This window comes from Meleagris gallopavo, chromosome 3, assembly GCF_000146605.3.
Source record: "Meleagris gallopavo isolate NT-WF06-2002-E0010 breed Aviagen turkey brand Nicholas breeding stock chromosome 3, Turkey_5.1, whole genome shotgun sequence".
Lineage (NCBI taxonomy): Eukaryota > Metazoa > Chordata > Aves > Galliformes > Phasianidae > Meleagris > Meleagris gallopavo.
This window is the reverse complement of record NC_015013.2, coordinates 64,821,247-64,839,417: the sequence shown is the minus strand read 5'-3', so window position 1 is coordinate 64,839,417 and position 18,171 is coordinate 64,821,247. Positions and strand designations below refer to the sequence as shown.

At 36.6% G+C, this 18,171-nt stretch overlaps 2 protein-coding genes across 2 annotated transcripts in view; one reads left to right on the top strand and one right to left on the bottom strand.

Moving 5' to 3' along the window:
- Positions 1 to 6: 6 nt before the first annotated feature.
- Positions 7 to 2,702, bottom strand: KCNB2 (potassium voltage-gated channel subfamily B member 2). The gene has a single exon (XM_010709060.3). It carries the CDS (start codon positions 2,305 to 2,307, stop codon positions 100 to 102), a length of 2,208 nt encoding a protein of 735 aa, XP_010707362.1. The 5' UTR covers positions 2,308 to 2,702; the 3' UTR covers positions 7 to 99.
- A 5,732-nt stretch (positions 2,703 to 8,434) lies between these two features.
- Positions 8,435 to 18,171, top strand: part of SBSPON (somatomedin B and thrombospondin type 1 domain containing) — a 33,545-nt gene continuing 23,808 nt past the window's right edge. Inside the window, exon 1 of the mRNA XM_003205113.3 lies at positions 8,435 to 8,472. Coding sequence (XP_003205161.2) covers positions 8,435 to 8,472 — 38 coding nt within the window. The remainder of the gene's footprint in view (positions 8,473 to 18,171) is intronic.

Here is an 18,171-nt window from a genome sequence, read left to right as displayed (position 1 = left end):
TATGCACTTTTTTTTTTTTTTGAGGCTTTCCATGTTTTAGTTCATAGGCATTACTAACTGTGGTTTAAGAAAAAGTATTTTTATTGCTTTTGTAACTAGTCACATACTAGTTTCACGTGTGGGACAGTAACCAGTTTCTCCTGGACTCGTATGAATTTCTGGGGCAAATAAATGGTTTTCCATTTTGTGGCCTTCTTGGTTACTGTCTTTCTTCCCCTCACCCACAGCATGGTAAATGTCTTGAGTACAGTTGTGACTCATGCTTTTGGGTGAAGAGCTGACCTGTGGCTCTTCTGTTAAATGGTTGCCATCACTGTGTTTGTCCCCACAGCAATTCGTCTTAATATCCTGTTGTTTCTCATGTTTTATACCATGTAACTCCATAAACTCTTCTTCTTCTCCAGTGTCTATCTCAGTGAAGCTCCTCCTCTCTTTTGAAGGGAAAGCGAAAATCTTTTGTTTGGGAAACAGAGGGGATGATTTTTTGGAAGGTCCCTGACAAAGTCCTGCTGCATCTGCACCAAGTATAGGTCGTTCACCTTGGGGTGAATTTTCCTCCAAGAGAATGGTGCTGATGTGCTGAGGGGTGGCCTGGGGAAAGTCTGCTCCTGCCATCACAGGCAACGGCCTTGCAGTGCTGGGTGGAGTTTGAGGAGCACCACCTCTATTGTCTTTAAAATTAACTTTAAGGGATCTGGATTTTAATGGATTGCTACCTTTCAGAGAACTTTTGGGGCTTTCCATGGCAGTGTCGAAATGTAAATGACCATGCAAAACAGTCTGGGTCCCACTGCCATCACTGATAACAGCTCTGTCGATTGGAGTATAGTCAAAGGTGACATCAGTTGGAGAAAACATTCTGTCTTTTGTGAATGGCATAAACTGAGAACTCCTTACTCTTTGGTTGTCTTCTGGGTTGGCAGAATCACTTGGGAACCTCATCTGCAAGTGAGACCCGGGAAAGAGAGAAAGCGGAGACCTCTCTGTTTCTGTGAAGTCAGTGGCACAGCTGGCAAAGCTGTCGATACTAGATGTGCTTCTTATGTCCGTGATGACGTCTGTTGGTCCAGCTGGCAACTGGTCTCTCTGCCCTGTAACTTCTTCCATTTCTATTTCTTCTTCATATGTAGGTGGCTTTGCTGACTGGTCTTGGTAACCAGCATTAAGATTAGGCTGAGACTGAGTTTTAGTAATTTCATTATATAGCATCTCCAGCTTTTGAGCACTGAGGTGCTGTGGGCTGGAGGATGCTGCGGCATTGTTTAATTGCTCATGGGAGTCTTGTTGGCTAACTTCTTGGTATTTGTTTTCGTAAGACTTGTTTGAACTTGTTTCAGACATTGTCCTTCGGGCCCATTTCCATCGGCTTGGTGACAGATGGTTGTCATCGGGTGTCTCCTTTGGGTTGGCTGCTTCTCCAGGCTTACCTGAATCTACTGCTACATCTATCATTTCCATGCTGCGAGCAAAGGCATCTTTCAGGTTCATGGAAACAATGCTGCCATTTCTTTTAGCTCGCTCAAGTGCTTCTCTCCTCTTAATTGCCTTCTCCTGTCTTTTCTGCTCCTTGTAAAACTCTGAGAAATTGTTCACAATAATTGGTATAGGCAGGGCTATAACCAGCACTCCAGCAATACAGCAAAGTCCTCCTACAATTTTACCTAACAGAGTCTTAGGATAAATGTCACCATATCCTACAGTAGTCATAGTGATTGTTGCCCACCAGAATGATGCAGGGATACTGGTAAATTTGGTGGCGTCTTCATCTTTTTCAGCAAAGAATACAAGACTCGAAAATATCATTATCCCCATGGCTAAAAAGAGTATCAACAAGCCTAATTCATTGTAACTCCGTCTGAGAGTAAAACCCAAAGACTGAAGGCCTGTTGAATGTCTGGCAAGTTTAAGAATCCTTAGGATCCTCATAATACGAAATATCTGAACCACGCGTCGGACATTTTGGAACTGCAGTACACTCTTATTGGACTCCGTGAGGAAAATGGTGACATAGTATGGCAAGATAGCCAGTAAGTCAATGACATTTAACGGCCCCTTGAAGAACTTCCACTTGTTTGGTGAGGACAGAAAGCGCAAAAGGTACTCCATGGTAAACCAAGCAATACACACAGCTTCAACGTGCGCTAGCTGAGGGTTGTCATTTGGCTGCCCAAATTCATCTATTTCTTGAAGCTCTGGCAACGTGTTAAGAGACAAAGCAATAGTGGACAGTACGATGAACAGAATGGACACAATGGCCAAAATCTGTAAAATAAAATAAATGTTTTGGTTAGACTGATGCAAGTGCATTTGTCAGAGTCTGCTTAAATTATTTAAAATATGTATGTGTCAAATAAACTCAGATTGAAGGAAGCTGTTTTGACTCCCACATTCTTTATTTTAACATTTTGCTTTTTGCACGAAGAGAAAACACTGGAATCATCTGGATATGGTCAAAACCTGATTGTTTTACTGTTTGTAGTAAGCCTTTCAGGAAGGCAAGCCAAGTGGTCCTACTATTTTTTAAATTACGTAAGAAGGTAAGATATGTTATTGCAAATTATTGAGTAAAGAATATAAGGCTCCTGTTAATGTGCAGAATATTAATCTATTAGTTTTCTGAATTACATGTAATTGTACAGAACTTAGGGCAATGCAGAGAAATGATCACGTAATATAGTGTGTAAACTGTCCATTTAATATGTGCAGAGACCTTCCAAGTCATGCATGAATTTATGGGTCAGAAGCTGAAATTATGAAAACAAGAGGCAATGCTCTGGGGAACAGAGCCCGGTTGCAATGTCTGCATACATTTTAGGTGCTAAAAGAATTGAAGGTAGAAATAGGCAGTATTATGAAATTAAGCCTTGTTTCTTGTAATCACTAAAAGGTGAAAGTAGATGAAAATACTCATCTTTATTTTCTATAAATAATGCTTTGGGTTATTTCTCAAGAGAGAAGTTCCATAAAATTATTGGCATTGATTTTGATAGGAATCAGACCCCTCATGCATGATGCCCTTTCTTGTCACCCAGAGTTGCTGGTCATTCTCACTTACAAAACTGACGTTATGAGAAAAGAAATGGATCTACCAAAGAACATAAATTTTTTACTACAAAGTTTAGTTATTCATACTCCAGGTAATGTTGACAACTTGGAAAAAATACATTATTGCTTTGATTAAAACTATGTCTGTGTTTTCATTAAACACGTGGAAATAAACTAATTTAAAAATTATTTTCTGTTTTAAAGCTCAGTTTAAACTCATTCTTAAAAGCATTTGCTCTCATTTGTCAGAAATGGTACTGTGAAATCCATTCAGTGATATTTGATGTGCTTGCAAGCACTATAAAATTGCTTTGATATCCAAGAAGAGTGAAATGCAACTGGCCAGTATACAAATGTATTGTATATAAGAAGAGATTGGTCACAGCAGTGATAACAGCTCTAGAGATGAAAATACCACCTCACCATACCTCTGAAAAAACAGCAGTAAGCCTATTTCAGCTGTGGGTTACTAAGCATAAAGTCAGCTCTCTAAGCACAAGCAGAACTGCTCACAATATGAGCCTGTATTTGGCACTATCTTGTGCGGCACTATCTTGTGCTTACATTCTGTCTTCGGCCTTTTTCCAGCTTGAACAGAACAGGTAGCACCTTTCATATGTAGAAATATTCCAAACAGATGCGTATTTTTCCCTACCAGTGCTGCTTCTGCCATTTTTTTTTCTTTTGAGTTTTATTTCTTAGCAGAGTAATACTTGCTTACTCTTCCTACCAGATGAGCTGTGGGCTGTCTTCATTCTTCATACAGCCCATCCAGAAGTACTCTGGTTAATCTGTACTGTGTAGGGGATATACACCCCTTTATAACTGCTGCACAACGGAAAAAAGACCAACACTAGAGAAGTGTTTGCTGAGATGATAAAACAGAGTGAAGGCAATAACACTCAAATACCTAGGCAAGGCTGAATAATGACAGGGGTGACGGCCTGTAGCTAGGGACAGGCAGACAAAAGAAAACACTACTGCAGAGCAATAACTACTTTCCAGTCTGAGAAATCTGTCTGTATCAGGTTTCACTGTGAAAAGGTTTGAAACTTAACTAGAGTATACTAGGTTCTCCACAAAATTACTGCAAAGTAACTAATGCATGCTTGAGTTCTCTAACCTGCTCAATAATATAATAATGCTTTCAAAACTCAAAGAACAAATAAACACATAATAAACATGGCACAGAATTGTTGAGCTTTCAACTTCTGCCGCTGAAACCAACAGTCTCCTCATTTTGGCCTGCATCAGCATGTAAATAATAATATAGAAAAAACTGCATAATCCAGGGACACAATTACTTGACACGTATTGTTCTTAGAAAATAAAATCATGAGAATATGTCTGGCTGTCATCAAACTGATTTTAATTAGGAAACACTAGTGTTTCAAAGTCTGTTATAAGAAATTTATTTTATGCCTGGGTATTCACCAGCATATAAAAGATCCTAGGAAAATGGTGATTCACTATATAGCATCCCTTCTTCCACTGTGTGACAGTGTTAAAATTCCATATGACAGGTCATTTTATAGATGTTGAATATATAATTTTCACGTCCAGAGTTATCACCCATGTTTTTTTTTTTTTTTTTTTTTTCTGAGAATAACGAACTGTTTGTTGAAGCCACACATCATATGCTGGTAACATGCAAATCTGAATTTAATAAAATTCTCTGGTGCCACTCAGAGAGTGAAAAATTCTACCTCATATCTTATCTAAATCTCCACTCTTTTGTTCTACAGCTGTTACTCCTTGTCCTGTCACTGCACTCCCTGATAAAAAGTCCCTCCCCATCTTTTCCATGATCCCTTTTAGGTACTGGTGCCTTCTCTTCTGCAGTCTGGACAAGCCCAGTTCCCTCAGTCTTTCTTTGAAGGAGAGATGCTCCAGTCCTCTGATTATCCTCATGATACTCCTCTGGACCTGCTCCAACAGCTCCACATCTTTTTAGAACTGGGGCCCCCAGACCTGGAGGCAGTATGCCAGATGGAGCCTCACAAAAGCAAGTACAGGAGGACAATCACCTCCCTAGATATCACCTATAATTATGAATGTGTCACTGGGGAGAAAAAATTACAGCAAAAGAAAGTATTTTGGCCTCTTCTACTGTAATAATCTCAAACTTTTATTTGTCTGGGACTCTTCTGTGTAATTGAAGTTGTGCAACATTCACACACAGTACGTTTTAATTATTGCAATTGATTAAATTTTACAATTCCTTAGACAAAGAGTAGCAGAGGATCAATAGAAAGAACAATAGCAACTATGAGAAGAATGGGAAGAAAAGCAATTCCCTTTTCTGAGTCTACATAAAGAGCACTTGCAAATAGTGTTACACTGGTAAATCCCCACAGTAAAGGAGTAGCTTATATAGAAGCTCTGAAATTACCAAAAACTGTATCAATCTGCTAGCTACCTATGCTTATCCAAAGAGTAAAAACACCCACTCTCTAACTGAGCCTTTACAAGCAAAACTTCCTGTGTTCTGATTCTGGACATGATTCTGAAAATGTATTCTGGACTGAAATGCCTGGAAAATGTTGTCTACTTCAAACAGTCCACAATCAAATCTTAGTGATACAATTCTTCATATTATTTTTAAACTGTACTTCAGGAAAGAAACCCTATTCTGTTTTAATGAGATATTCTGGCAGCTTATGTCATTTAGCTGTAGTTCTAAAAAAAAAAAAACCAAAAAAACAAACAAAAAACACCCACAAAAAACACATTACAAATTCAACTCCTTAAAAGTATTTCCTTATGAATTATAATTTCTAAACATAAAAATGTTTCCAAAAGAATGGATGTGTTGACAGTCCTTTCTTATGTGCTGAGTATGAGGCATTTGAATCTACTGCTGATTAAATGAATAGTAAAACATTCCTTGAACTAATGATGCAATCTGCTGCAGATAATGTCATTTCAGATTTTTGGGTGGCAGGGTAACAGTCTCCTGAAAGCATTGTGGCTTTCCAGTATTAAGTTGTCACCAAACCCACTAAAGGCTTTTTTTCTTGTGCATCCATCCAATATACTTTTTCATCTCATTGCTCATTATTGCAAGCACTGTAAGGATTTCTGTACAGAATGAGCATGCAAGCTGAGGCAGAAAATACAGGTATAATAGAATAGGCTTCAAATTGCTCCTTGCAGTTCTGCAACTACTGACATTTTGAAAAGGCTTCTGACATAACCAATATAACAATGTAATTGTTATATAAAGCAGAGAAAAAGTATACATTAGGTTTCACACTAAAGCACAGCTGCTCAGGAAAAAATAATCACTTGAGTCATATCTAACAGCCAAGGCAGTATATATAATTAGCATAGGCTTCAAACTGTAATTAGGTATTAGCAGCATTGTTTCCTTAATTTTATTCCAGGTTAGGATCTAGGATAAGATCTAGGCTATTCAATAACAGACAGCAATAGTTTCACTACTTTTCAAATCTCAGTCTCTACAGACACTGAAATTCATCAGGCTGCTACATATTCTCCCTCTTCTACATTTAACTTTATGGCATTGTCTTCATATAAAGTGTTCTGGCAGTATCTTTATCTTGGGCTTTAGCAAAAAGCAAAACAGGCAAAATAGTCATTGTTCTGCTCCTTAAAGACTTTTATAAGTAGACAACCATTTGTGGAGAACTCACCAAGTTTCTTGAGCACTTAGCTGCAACTACCTATACATTCTCAGACGTGTCTGCTGTTGTGAAAGGAGTATCTAGATCTACGTTTGGGCAGATAGCTGAAGTTGGTGTAGGCTGTTCAGAGATACCACACTTGCATCTTGTATAAGTGTCCTTAGTTTGCAACAGAGATCCCTGTTTGCATCCAGCTTAACTCCACTCACCACAAAATGAAAGAATGGTATAATTCTAAAAAATGAAGCTCTCCCTCTCTCACACACATTCTTTCCCTCTTTCCTTCGCTCTCTATTTTTTTCACATCTCAAGATGATGGTATTGAGTTTGCAATGGAATGAAAAGTTTCGCTCCATAGGAGCTCTATTAGCTATATTGTACATCTACCTAAATCTGTGTGTGTCTGGTCCTTGGTAACTGGCACTATCCAAACAAGATTTTGATGGAAGCAGCAACACATGGAGCCATCTTCTAACTATAAACATTATACTACAAGGAATTTCAAGGTTGAACATGAGTCAGTAGATATTTAGGGTGAAAGGGCTTTATTTCAGCAGTGCTAAGTACCAGCACTTTTTATGTTTGTACAACCTGAGTAAGTACAAGGACATTTTACCATTCAATAACACCTTTCAGTTCAGCAACATGGCACTGCCTTCAGCAGCTGCCACTGCTGTTCCTGGCCAGACTGCAAAAAATATGTCATAAGACAGCACTGTTCGTGCATCTCTACTGCTTCAGAGTACACCTTTCATCTCTTTTTACCTTTCCAGCATAACTTCTGATTGCAAATGCGTAGAATAGATCTAAGAGTCCACACAGAACAGCGTTTAATTTTTGAAAAATAAGATGGAGGACAGGGGAATAATTTAACAGAACACCACAGATTTAATTCAGTTTACAGCTCTATCACAATTGCCCTTTGAAGAACATATCTGATAATAGCTCTGACAGCATGTGTAATCGCTGACCAGCTTCCCTCTGCTGCTCTTCATCTCCTTCCTTGATGATATTATTTAGAATTCTGACCTTTCATTTCCACTTTTCTCTGGATTATTATTATTAATAATTTTAAGGAATCCATCAAACTGTTCTGCATTGATCTTTTAAGGATATTCATTAAGCCTGACATCAGCAACTATGTATGAAAGCTAAGCTCTTGGTGTTGTACTTATCTGGGGACTTAGTGCCCGGATAAGTCTTTTCTTTTTGTCTCTTTGCATTGGGATGAATGTCACCTTTAAAACTTAGTGTAGGTGTATGGGAGATTTTCATTGAAGATTTCATGACTAGCTTCGTATAAGTTTCCTATCATATCCTCAGAAGTTCATTGGTAGTTCCACCCTAGTAAGATCCTGTACTTCTGCTTTAAATTAATGTAATAAAATACATTTCTCCTTCATTCTGCTACAGCTACATTGTTACATTTTGTGTTTGTGTTATTAAGGTAACAGTCTTAGAATACATCTCTCCTGCACTATGTGGAGAGATTTTATTAATTTATTAAATTTATTTAATAAATTAAATTTAATAAAATGCATTTTATTAATGACTACTATTACTTTGGAGTTTGCACCACCTGGACTTTCAGCGTCAGGATTTAGTAAAATATGGGTTTGAGCATTTGATTATGGCTGAGTAAGGAAGTGGTTTTGTATAACACAGTCTTCCAGTGGATCGATAATATGGCAAAATAAGAGCTCTGAGAGCATCATAAAGATTGAGCCTTTATGAATTCGAATATGGGGACCATCGAAGTTCACCAGAAAACTAGTGCTATGTTAGCTATATAATAGAAATCCATGTTTAGTTTGCAGGATATGTTTACTAAACATTGTAACTAAAAGTGGCGACAAAGATCTTGGAGACCAGAGAGATTGTACTATACACCACTGCTAAGCAATGGTTTATGAGCCTTCACTGTTAGCTGTGTCTTCAGCAGCCAGCACAGGCCTGATGAAACCTGCTATAAATAACTGTGAGCACGGGATTAGGATGATAAGTGGAGAACTGTTAGACTGGCAAAGATGAGAGACCACAGGTAATCACAGATGAAGGCTGTCTACATTGGGAAGAATAATACAAATTCAGTACAGTACGAACGGAGAGAAACCTGAATACTGTTTATTACTCACACCGATTGTCAGATTTGCTAACATAGATTAAAAGCCATATCAAGTCAGTTCTAATATTTTTTGTTGAACAGCAAAAGGCCATCTCAGCTGGACAGATGAAATCAGTTATAATATATCTTCTGTGTAAGAACAGGAAAGATTTAACTCCACAGCACAGGTAAAAGACACACACACATTAACTTCAATAGTCATATAAAAGGCATTATTTATAGAATAATTCTGTCTGCAGAGCTTTTTGGAGGTTTCATTTTACTTCCCTAAATATTATTATTTTTAGATGAAACAATTTGCCTATGTGTAAGAAAAGGCATCCAGATGCATCAAACAACAGATGAAATGTCTTTAATAAAACCCCTACCTATCTTTATTCACAAGTGTTCTTAACCTTTTGATGATCACAATTGGTATGCTTCTTATGCTGAGGTTATGTTTTGTACTAGCTGTCTAATTTTCTAAGCAGATGATAAATACTTCCACAAGTGTACTAAACTTCAGAATTTTCATCACGATGAAGGGTTTACAGTTCTACAACCTTTTCCTGGCAGTCTAATCTGTGAAATCTGTTTTGAACTCCTTGCATGCATGAAACGTTGCCTCCATTATCAAGAGTGTCATTTTAAACAAGCAACCAAGCAAGCAACCAAGCAGAATCATCATCATCATCATCAACAACAAAGCCAAGAAAGAACCCACAAAAACAAAGGGCCGAAGAACCGGGCGCTCCCCAGCCAACCGAAGGGACCGCAGAGAGGTTGGAAGAGGAGCTGTCCCCAGCCAGGGTGCTGAACTCAGGCAGCTGGCACCGTAGGATGCAAACGCCATGCACCGACATGCGGTGCAGAAGCGTTTTCTCCTATCACCTTAAATACGGGAAGGTATTGAAAAGATAATAATTATAAATATTATATAGAAAAAAATAAAGATAATGCTGGTACAATTCTTTAATTATTAATTGATTATTTAATTATTAATAACAGCTTGGAAACAAACAAACAACAACAGAATACCCATAATTAATAATTTAGCCTTAAGAACTTTTATTATAGGTTTTTCAATCCCTATAATGGGAGAAATAGTCAGATCCAGCATACAGATTTATTTTGATGTTAACCATCAACTTAAAATAGAAAGCTGAGTGTAACTTCTCAAAAAGAGATACTATAAAAAGAAGAAATTTGTTCTCTTGGTTCTCACTATTTATATTTACCATTTAGTTTTAATAGAAATTGTTTACAGTTGAGACCTCAGATTATTAACCTGTAGCATACACTTCAGTCTAATTTGCTGACAACCAGGTTGAGATTATTGTTACACTATTCTCATTCTATTGTCTTTCTATAATTGACTTAGACTGCCTTCTAGCAATATTCAGTGAGAAAAGATGACCTCCCACCTGAGGACTTCTGTTATCTATCAGAGAGATTTACTACTCAGCCTTATTTGAAATTATGACAGGCACAGAAGTCAGACATAATCTTTACTCACGCTTCTAAAATAGTTTTTCTAACTTGGCTTCATGACTTCTATATATATGTCAGAATTGCAGCTCTATGTAAAATGCCTACATCAATCTATATTTTATATGAAGCACATGCCAATATTTCCCACACTTGCAGAACCAGTGAAATTGTTAGGGAAAAGAATCCTGTCTGTTTCTTCCTCATGTTTAGTTGAAGGCCTGCATAGCTTAACTTTTTTATTTTTTATCTATCTGTAAAGCTATTACCCTTTCTTTCTCCCATTTCCCTATAACCTTTTAGACTTCTACAGACAATATACACAATATACTTCTCATTATTAGATAAGTTCATGTTTATTGCATTAAAAATAATAACTGTAGCTTCAACAGAAATATATGTACTCTTCATACATCAAATTTTAGGATGCTATCATATTGTAGCACACATTACTTTGTTGGTTAGATACATTTCATGCCTCAAAGACTTTGGGACTACGTCCTGAAGTAATAAAAACAAACAAATAAAGAAGGAACTAACTAACTAAATAGATAAGAGATCTAGAGGAAGACAAGACACACCTGTTTACCAGCCTTTCATTTTTTGCATGTCCTGGAAAGAATTAATTTTATTGGGAGAAATTGGGAGAAATTGTCAATTGCAGCTTAAGTATCAGTATAATCAAAAATCAAATGGAGAACTTGAGTGAATACTTTTGGAATAATATAGTAGAAAGCAGTCTGCTGAATAACTTCATGGAATTCAAATTCTCATTTTCCCTACCATAATCCAGAGCAGCTGAAGAAATCATTAAAATAGTTGGGTTTGCCTACCACAAGTCATTTCAGGAACCTTGATGATGGATCTTTTATAACACTTTGGCCTTATTCTCACTGCTGTTTGAATGGATGTATCTCAGGAAGTACAGGTTTTACCACTGATAGGTAAGATGGCAGTTTGGTGGAAACAGAATACAGTAAGAAAAGCCTAAGCCAGGAACACACTCAGAGATCGTCTGATGGTGTAGTAAATATTAATCTTGCACATCCAGATCCAAATAATCTAAATGGGGTTTAGACAGATCTTATTGCTGTTACTGGTACTGAATTTAATGTTTATTAATTTCTAATCGTATAAATTCTGCATCTACTGGAATTCCAAATAATTAGGAGCAGGAGTCAGAGTCTTTTGTAAACTTATGTAGAGGATAGCCAAATTTTACTCAGAATGAAGCCTGACATGCTGTGCTATTTTTGGATCTTTTACCCATGGGAACACACTGCTGGTAGAGCTATCATGAGAAAATTGTTGGGATGAATCTGGGAATGGAGCTATGTATTCTGAGTAGATTTTCTTACCCTCATTTTCAAGTTTGCCATTGATATGGTTAAGAAAGCTTATTTCCTCCAGTGACTTTGAAAGATATGCTGTCAGGAGTTTTATCTCCTATTGTGGCTACACAGACAAAATTTGCAAAGGTAGCATTATATTAAGAACAGTTCTTTGGCGGTGTTGGATGTTAAGCAATACACTAAGTATTCCAGTCTCAGAAAAGACTTACAGAACCATGCCAAGATAGCCATTACACCAAACTGGATGACACACAGAGATGGTAGAACCTGGCACCCCAAGTGACTATGAATGGCACACGAAAGGCTGAATTACTTCCTAAACTGTTCAGATTCTTTCCCTGTATGACCTGTATTTAAACGAAGCTGCAGGAAGTTAGTATCAAGTAATAACTCTGCTTTTTTGATTCTTTTCTATGATATATAGAGGCTTTATTGGATAATCATGCTATATTACTAGATTGCTCATCTGTAGTGAGCTCAGACTAAACACATACAAGATGGGAACATGCCTTTAAGTTACACAAGCCTTCCATTAAAGTAAAAATTTATGCTTAGCTTTAGTAGGAACAATTTGGGCAGGTGCTGAATAGGGTGTTCAAGAAATGCCCTTTTTCTCCTGGGGACTGACCAGAAACAAGTCTAAAATGTTCACTATTCTCCAGAGAAGACAGGTTTTATAAATATCTGTTAGGCTTCAAATGTTCATATTCTACTTGTGCCATGGGCTCTAGTTTTATTCTCAGGAAATCAAAGGAAATTTTGCTATTGCCTTGAACTGGATGGAGTACACAAGTTTGAGTATGTTGGTAAGCTTTACTTGGGATTTGCTGATCCCCAAGGAAAAGAAGACTGAATATTTGAAGAAAACCAAATTTTAAGCCTCGGTAGTAGAGTGAAGAAGTAAAGGAAGGAAGTCTGTCAAGCCATATTCTAGTGTTCCTCCAAAGACTTAAAATCTTTGTCCTATTCTGTATTTTAACCAGTAGATGTCTCTGTTTTATCATGCAGCTGTTGACACGCAATATTCCTGTACTCAAAACATATATTTAGTGAAAAACCATTTGTTTCCCATAGAATGAGTACATATGAATGTAAAAATACTTATTTTATGCTCTTGGCATAGCCTGCTGATTTTCTGTCCAACCAAAGCCCCTGGAAGCTTTAGCAAGAGCTCTGGCTGCTAAGCAACTTTGAAAATCATCCTTATGGAAATGTACTGTAGGATTTAAAAAGGACAAAAGAGGAACTGATGGGATTATATGGACATTCATCTAAAAATTTAATAACTTTATTACAGCAGTCTTTATCGCATGGGAAGGCTCCCTGAACCGACTTAGAGAACAGTATGGAGCATTCAATTTTTACTCAATGCCTCAGGAAAATTCCAAGATGTGAGAGATGAATTATCTTCTCTGCTTCATAAATGACTAAGATAATATTATTTCAGTTTCTATAGCCATGAAGAGTAATACTGTAAACGATCTGAAACATTCACACTCAACTGAATATCAGTGATGCGATTCTATTCAAATATTTGGATTTTTCTCATCATTTGAGAAAGATTTAAGATATGCATGTATACTTATTCTGAAACCTGTATGGAAGACAACAGCCCTTTAAAAATTGTATTTGATTATATCAGAAAAGCATATATAAAATAATTTATATAATTTCATAAAGAATCATTTTTTGAATTTCAGCAGCGGACCGAGAATGCGATAGGTTTTTATTTTTATTTTTTTTGGCTTTTACCTTCTGTGGCAATATCCATTGCTATAATATCAAGACCTAGCTTCTTGGTTCTACTTTGCTGGTATCTTAACACTTGAGAACTTACATTAGTTCAGCAGAGAGACAACATCTCTCATTGGAGTGTGTGCTGAGCTCTGAACTGCATCAGAGATTTTATCTTCAGGTTGTTCCATCTCGCTCACTTGGATGAAATTCCCTGAGAAACTGTTAGAATTTGACTGCAGTTCATACTAATTATATTGTGTAGGCATACTACCCTGGAGGAGAAACATGTTGCCTAGTTTAGGTGATAGCTGTGCCCACATGAACCAAAGCAGAAAGGTTTTTTTATTATTTTTATTAACTTTTTTTTAAATTTTTTTCTGACCATTGAGATCAAGATCTCTCTTGGAAACAGACCTTCCCCAGCTGGAGAGAGCATTGCACCAAGGAAGCACAAAGTGTTACTGAGTTCTGCATGTTCACATTCTCACACACTGTGACTATTTCTTTGACTGTTAAGTGGAGCCATAGGTGAGTTGGTTTTAGTCCACATTCATGATCTGAATGCACTGTGATGAGAACTGTAGAAAGCTGGTGTCTAAATTCCATGAGTCCTGTACCACTGGCTCCACCTCCTCACAGTGTGGCCATTTCTGGAAGCCAAGCAGAATATGAAATAATAGAAGGAAATACAATACCTGACCCTGATATGACTTATGATTAGACACAGGTGTTCCACAAATGTATGGACAATAGGGAGCTGATTGCAGAAGTGGAAATCAGTGTTGAATAGCTGCAATAGAAGGACCCAAGTGTCTGCTGAATCTTCCTGATTGTTCAACTGGCTGTCAACCACAGAAACCCCAGAGGAAACTTCAGTTGTATAGCAGAGTTTTTACAGCTTCATCAAGCTTAAGATAAGAAATAAATCTGAAAATATTTTTTTTTCCACATAATAACAGATACAACCTGGCTATTAGCAGCAAAGGTGTGGACAATAAAAGTCATCTTCAAAGAACCCTCGAGTATAGCACAAATATTTAATACTCCAGCTCTGCTTTAGGATGTAATTTTCCCTTGTGACAATTTCATAATACATTTTTTTTTTTAGCTGCCAGCAGCTGACAATTGTAAAGACTTGGAATGGAGGTCCTGGAGTAATTACAACTGCTCGTATCTGAGCAGAAATTATACAAAGGCCTATTTCCACTTCTTGAAAGCCAGATTAGAAAAAAGATCAACAAACAAACAAAGAAAGCAAATCAAAACAACCACCAGAAAAAAAAGAACTTACTGTAAAGGCATTGGTATTCTATAATTTGCACTATCTTTATGATGCCAGATAGCATTGCATGAGAAAGTCATAAAGACAAAAAATAGGTTATTAGTCCATTAGAACTAATAATTAAAGTAAATATTTTTTGTATGTTTTTTACTGTGGAATATTTATGACAAAACCATGTGACTTTAGTCATTTATAGAGAATCATGCAATACTTGAAAAGGACAGTATAATTCAGGCCCAAGTAAATTATACCTCGGATAAGCTGGATCCATCCACTCTATAAATATATATATATACGCAATATTTTGTATATACTGTTATAATGATACATCTGAGATGAAACATACAGCTATGTTCTCCAAAAGGATTATTTTTGATCTTGCAGATTGCAGTGGCTTCTGTTTTATTCTTCACCCTTGATGGGCAACTATATTTTTGTAAATAATATAATGAGAAACATATTGTTAGTAGGAAAATACCTTTTTTTACTCTATAAGCAAAGAGACATTGATATATTTCACTGCTATTAATAGTAAAATAGCAACAGCACCATGGCTGTGGTTTGTTTTCTGCAAAATGATTTATCTTAGTAGTCATGGAAGTACATGCTCCTATAATTGTTCCGTGATCCTCTGAAGGATAAGAAATGAGAAGAAGGTGATTTGTTGTTTTCAGCACAATGTTTGACATTCTGATAGAAAAGTTGATGTTAGTCTGAAAGCAAATAAATAGCAATACCGCCTTCGCTGTCATACAAGATGCAGCATAGGAACAATTGAGGTGCTCTTTAAAATTTAAATCTTTAAAATCTTCAGTTGTGAATTGAATTTGTCAGCATCTAAGAAAACATTCCTCATCTTTGAGCTCTTGCTTATCTTACCTCTAACAGACCCTATAATACCTCAATTTCTCTTATAATGTTAATATTTCAGAACAATCTAGTTTGACATATAGGAATATTAACTTACAGTGACTTGGGGAAATATACCATCCTCCACCACTCCTAACATCAGTCAGTGGATGCATATATGCTCCAATGACAAACCCTGTCTCATTTTCAAGTCTCAGTTCACTTCCAGGCTTTCTCTGGAGACAGGTAATCATCGCCCTCTGAAATGAAACCAATTTTCTTGATAATATACTCCAGAAGAACAATATGAACAAAACATTGAAATCTAAAAGGAACAAGGACACTTGCCTGAGACATCTGCCCCTGCACAGAGCCCTATTGCTGTAGATGCCCCTCCTTGCACCTCTAAAACGGAGACTCATGTAAGATTGTCTTGACTCTCAGGCTCACCCAGAACAGACACTTCCATCACTATCACAAATATGTTTTCAAATGTACATATTGCAGCTAGAATCTGACACTGAATCTGATTTATGAGAGAAAGCATTCATATAGCAACTGTGTGATGTTACTGTGCATATTTAATACATCTGTAGGGGGAAGCATCCTATATGTAACTCGACAAGATAAAAAGCAATTTCTATGGATTTTTATCAGCAGGAGGCTTGTTTCAGAGCAGCATGGTTTGGGTAAGAAATTCCCCTAAAGGCATGAGAAATCGTAAAAGAGAAATGCAGCTTCCAAATCTCTCTCAGTGGAAATCAGAGATCCAAACAGTAATATGGTGCCAGCAGAGAATGTGAGTAACAGATGCACTTTCATCTTCTCATCTTTTCACTTACAGTCAGTATTCCAATATGATGAGCATCAACATGGACATGAAAACATGCGAATAAAATCACTTTAAAGTGTTAAACATAAGCAACATCAGTAGGGTCACTAAAGAGCACACCAGATCTGGAAGTTGGGTTGAAATGATTAAGTATTTTTCTTCATATCAAAGGAAAGCATGACTGCTCTGAAATATCCTATCAAACAGAAAAAGCCAGAATTCCCTCCCCAGTACAAAGAACTGTTCTTTTAATAAAATTCATTTAGTTTCTAACTCTGAGGCTGAAAAGAAAAGCCATATTTATTTTGAAGTTTCCATTTGCTTTTGATTTTGACAAATGGCTTAAATTATTCGCTTATCAGATTTAGTTTAAGAATGAACTGTATGTTTTTTTCAGAAGACATTAAATTTTCTAAACAGTTTCATCAATTTTCCATTAATGTGCAAGCCAGTCTTAGTGATAATTACTAATGCAGTGACATCATATTAACCTCTTGGTACCAGACGTTGGAATTAGCATATTATTACTTAAAAAACATAAGCTTTGGTCCATTGGTGATGAGAGATTAAACTGTAGCATGCAATTCTTGCTGTGAATGAATTTTGGCCACCTGGTTCTATATATTTTCTAAAAAGAACTTTTTAGAGTGTTTTGGTAGAATTATGATGGGCAGCAATAAAATTTTAAAATCAGTACTGTACAATTTAAAATTTGTACTGTACAAATTTCTGTAAGGGAGATATCTAGCTTAAATAGTGATTCATTTTTTTTTTTCTTGAAATACTATTTAGATATTACAAGCTAGAAAAGAAGCGGCAAATATACAGATAGTTACCTTAGAAAATGTAGTCATTTTATTATTCAGTGGGTCAGAAGTTTTGTGGGAATAAGCTTATGAAATGTATTTGTTGTTCTGCATAATTATTGCCTTAATTTTTGATAACCCATGAATTTTCAGAACTTTCAGCTAGGTCCTGAAATTGAAAACTAGATGGCAAGACTAAGCCTTACTGGATCTCAGCTGTTTTCAAGAGAATCAAATGCAAAGAGCTCCTGGTGGAGGGCCATGGAATATCTACTGCCTCATTTTTCCTAGCTATAATTATCCCCTTGTATCAAAATTCTACAAAAACTCCCAAGTGTGATAGCTGCCAACTCTGCGTTGGTCTTATGACAATCAGTTAATTATGTCTGGCACTCAGATTTTGATCTTTCAGAAGTCAGTTCCCATTTAAATCACAGCACAAAAACAACTTCTAAAACCCTGTCCCTTCTCATTCTTACACAAGGATAAAGCAATTGTTAATGTCCTAGCATGCACACACACTCAGGGGTGAGCTGGCCACAGCCTAGGGCTCCATGTTGATATTCTTCTGATCAATTTTTGAATAGTTAGGTAGATGATACTACATTGGACCAACTGTTAGCATTAGGCATAACCACATTATCTCTCCAAAGCAGCGATTCACGTGGCATGATTCTGTGGCATCAGATAATTTCTTTTGTTTATAATTTGTTATTTACTACTATTCACATTGCATTGCTGAGACAATGTAATTCATTTTAAAGTGGACTCCTTACAGACAATTGGCAGACTTGTTTGGATCTAAACTAAGGTTTATTCTGAATGAATGCAATTAAAAATAAAAAAAGAAATAAGGAGAGATAGGAAGATGGGAGCACTACTCTTACTGGTCAGGCCTTAATACCACAAAATATCTACTTTGTATTGCTTTTTTTATGAGTGACTTTGAAGTGAATCAGTGCCTTTGTGAATTCTGAGCAGCACGCAGCATTAAGTGCTCTTTACTTGGTTAAAAATATACAATTAATT

What these genes read in the sequence shown, in the direction of transcription:
- KCNB2 (XM_010709060.3), bottom strand. Translation starts at nt 2,307, where the DNA reads ATGCACTTGCATCAGTCTAACCAAAACATTTATTTTATTTTACAGATT.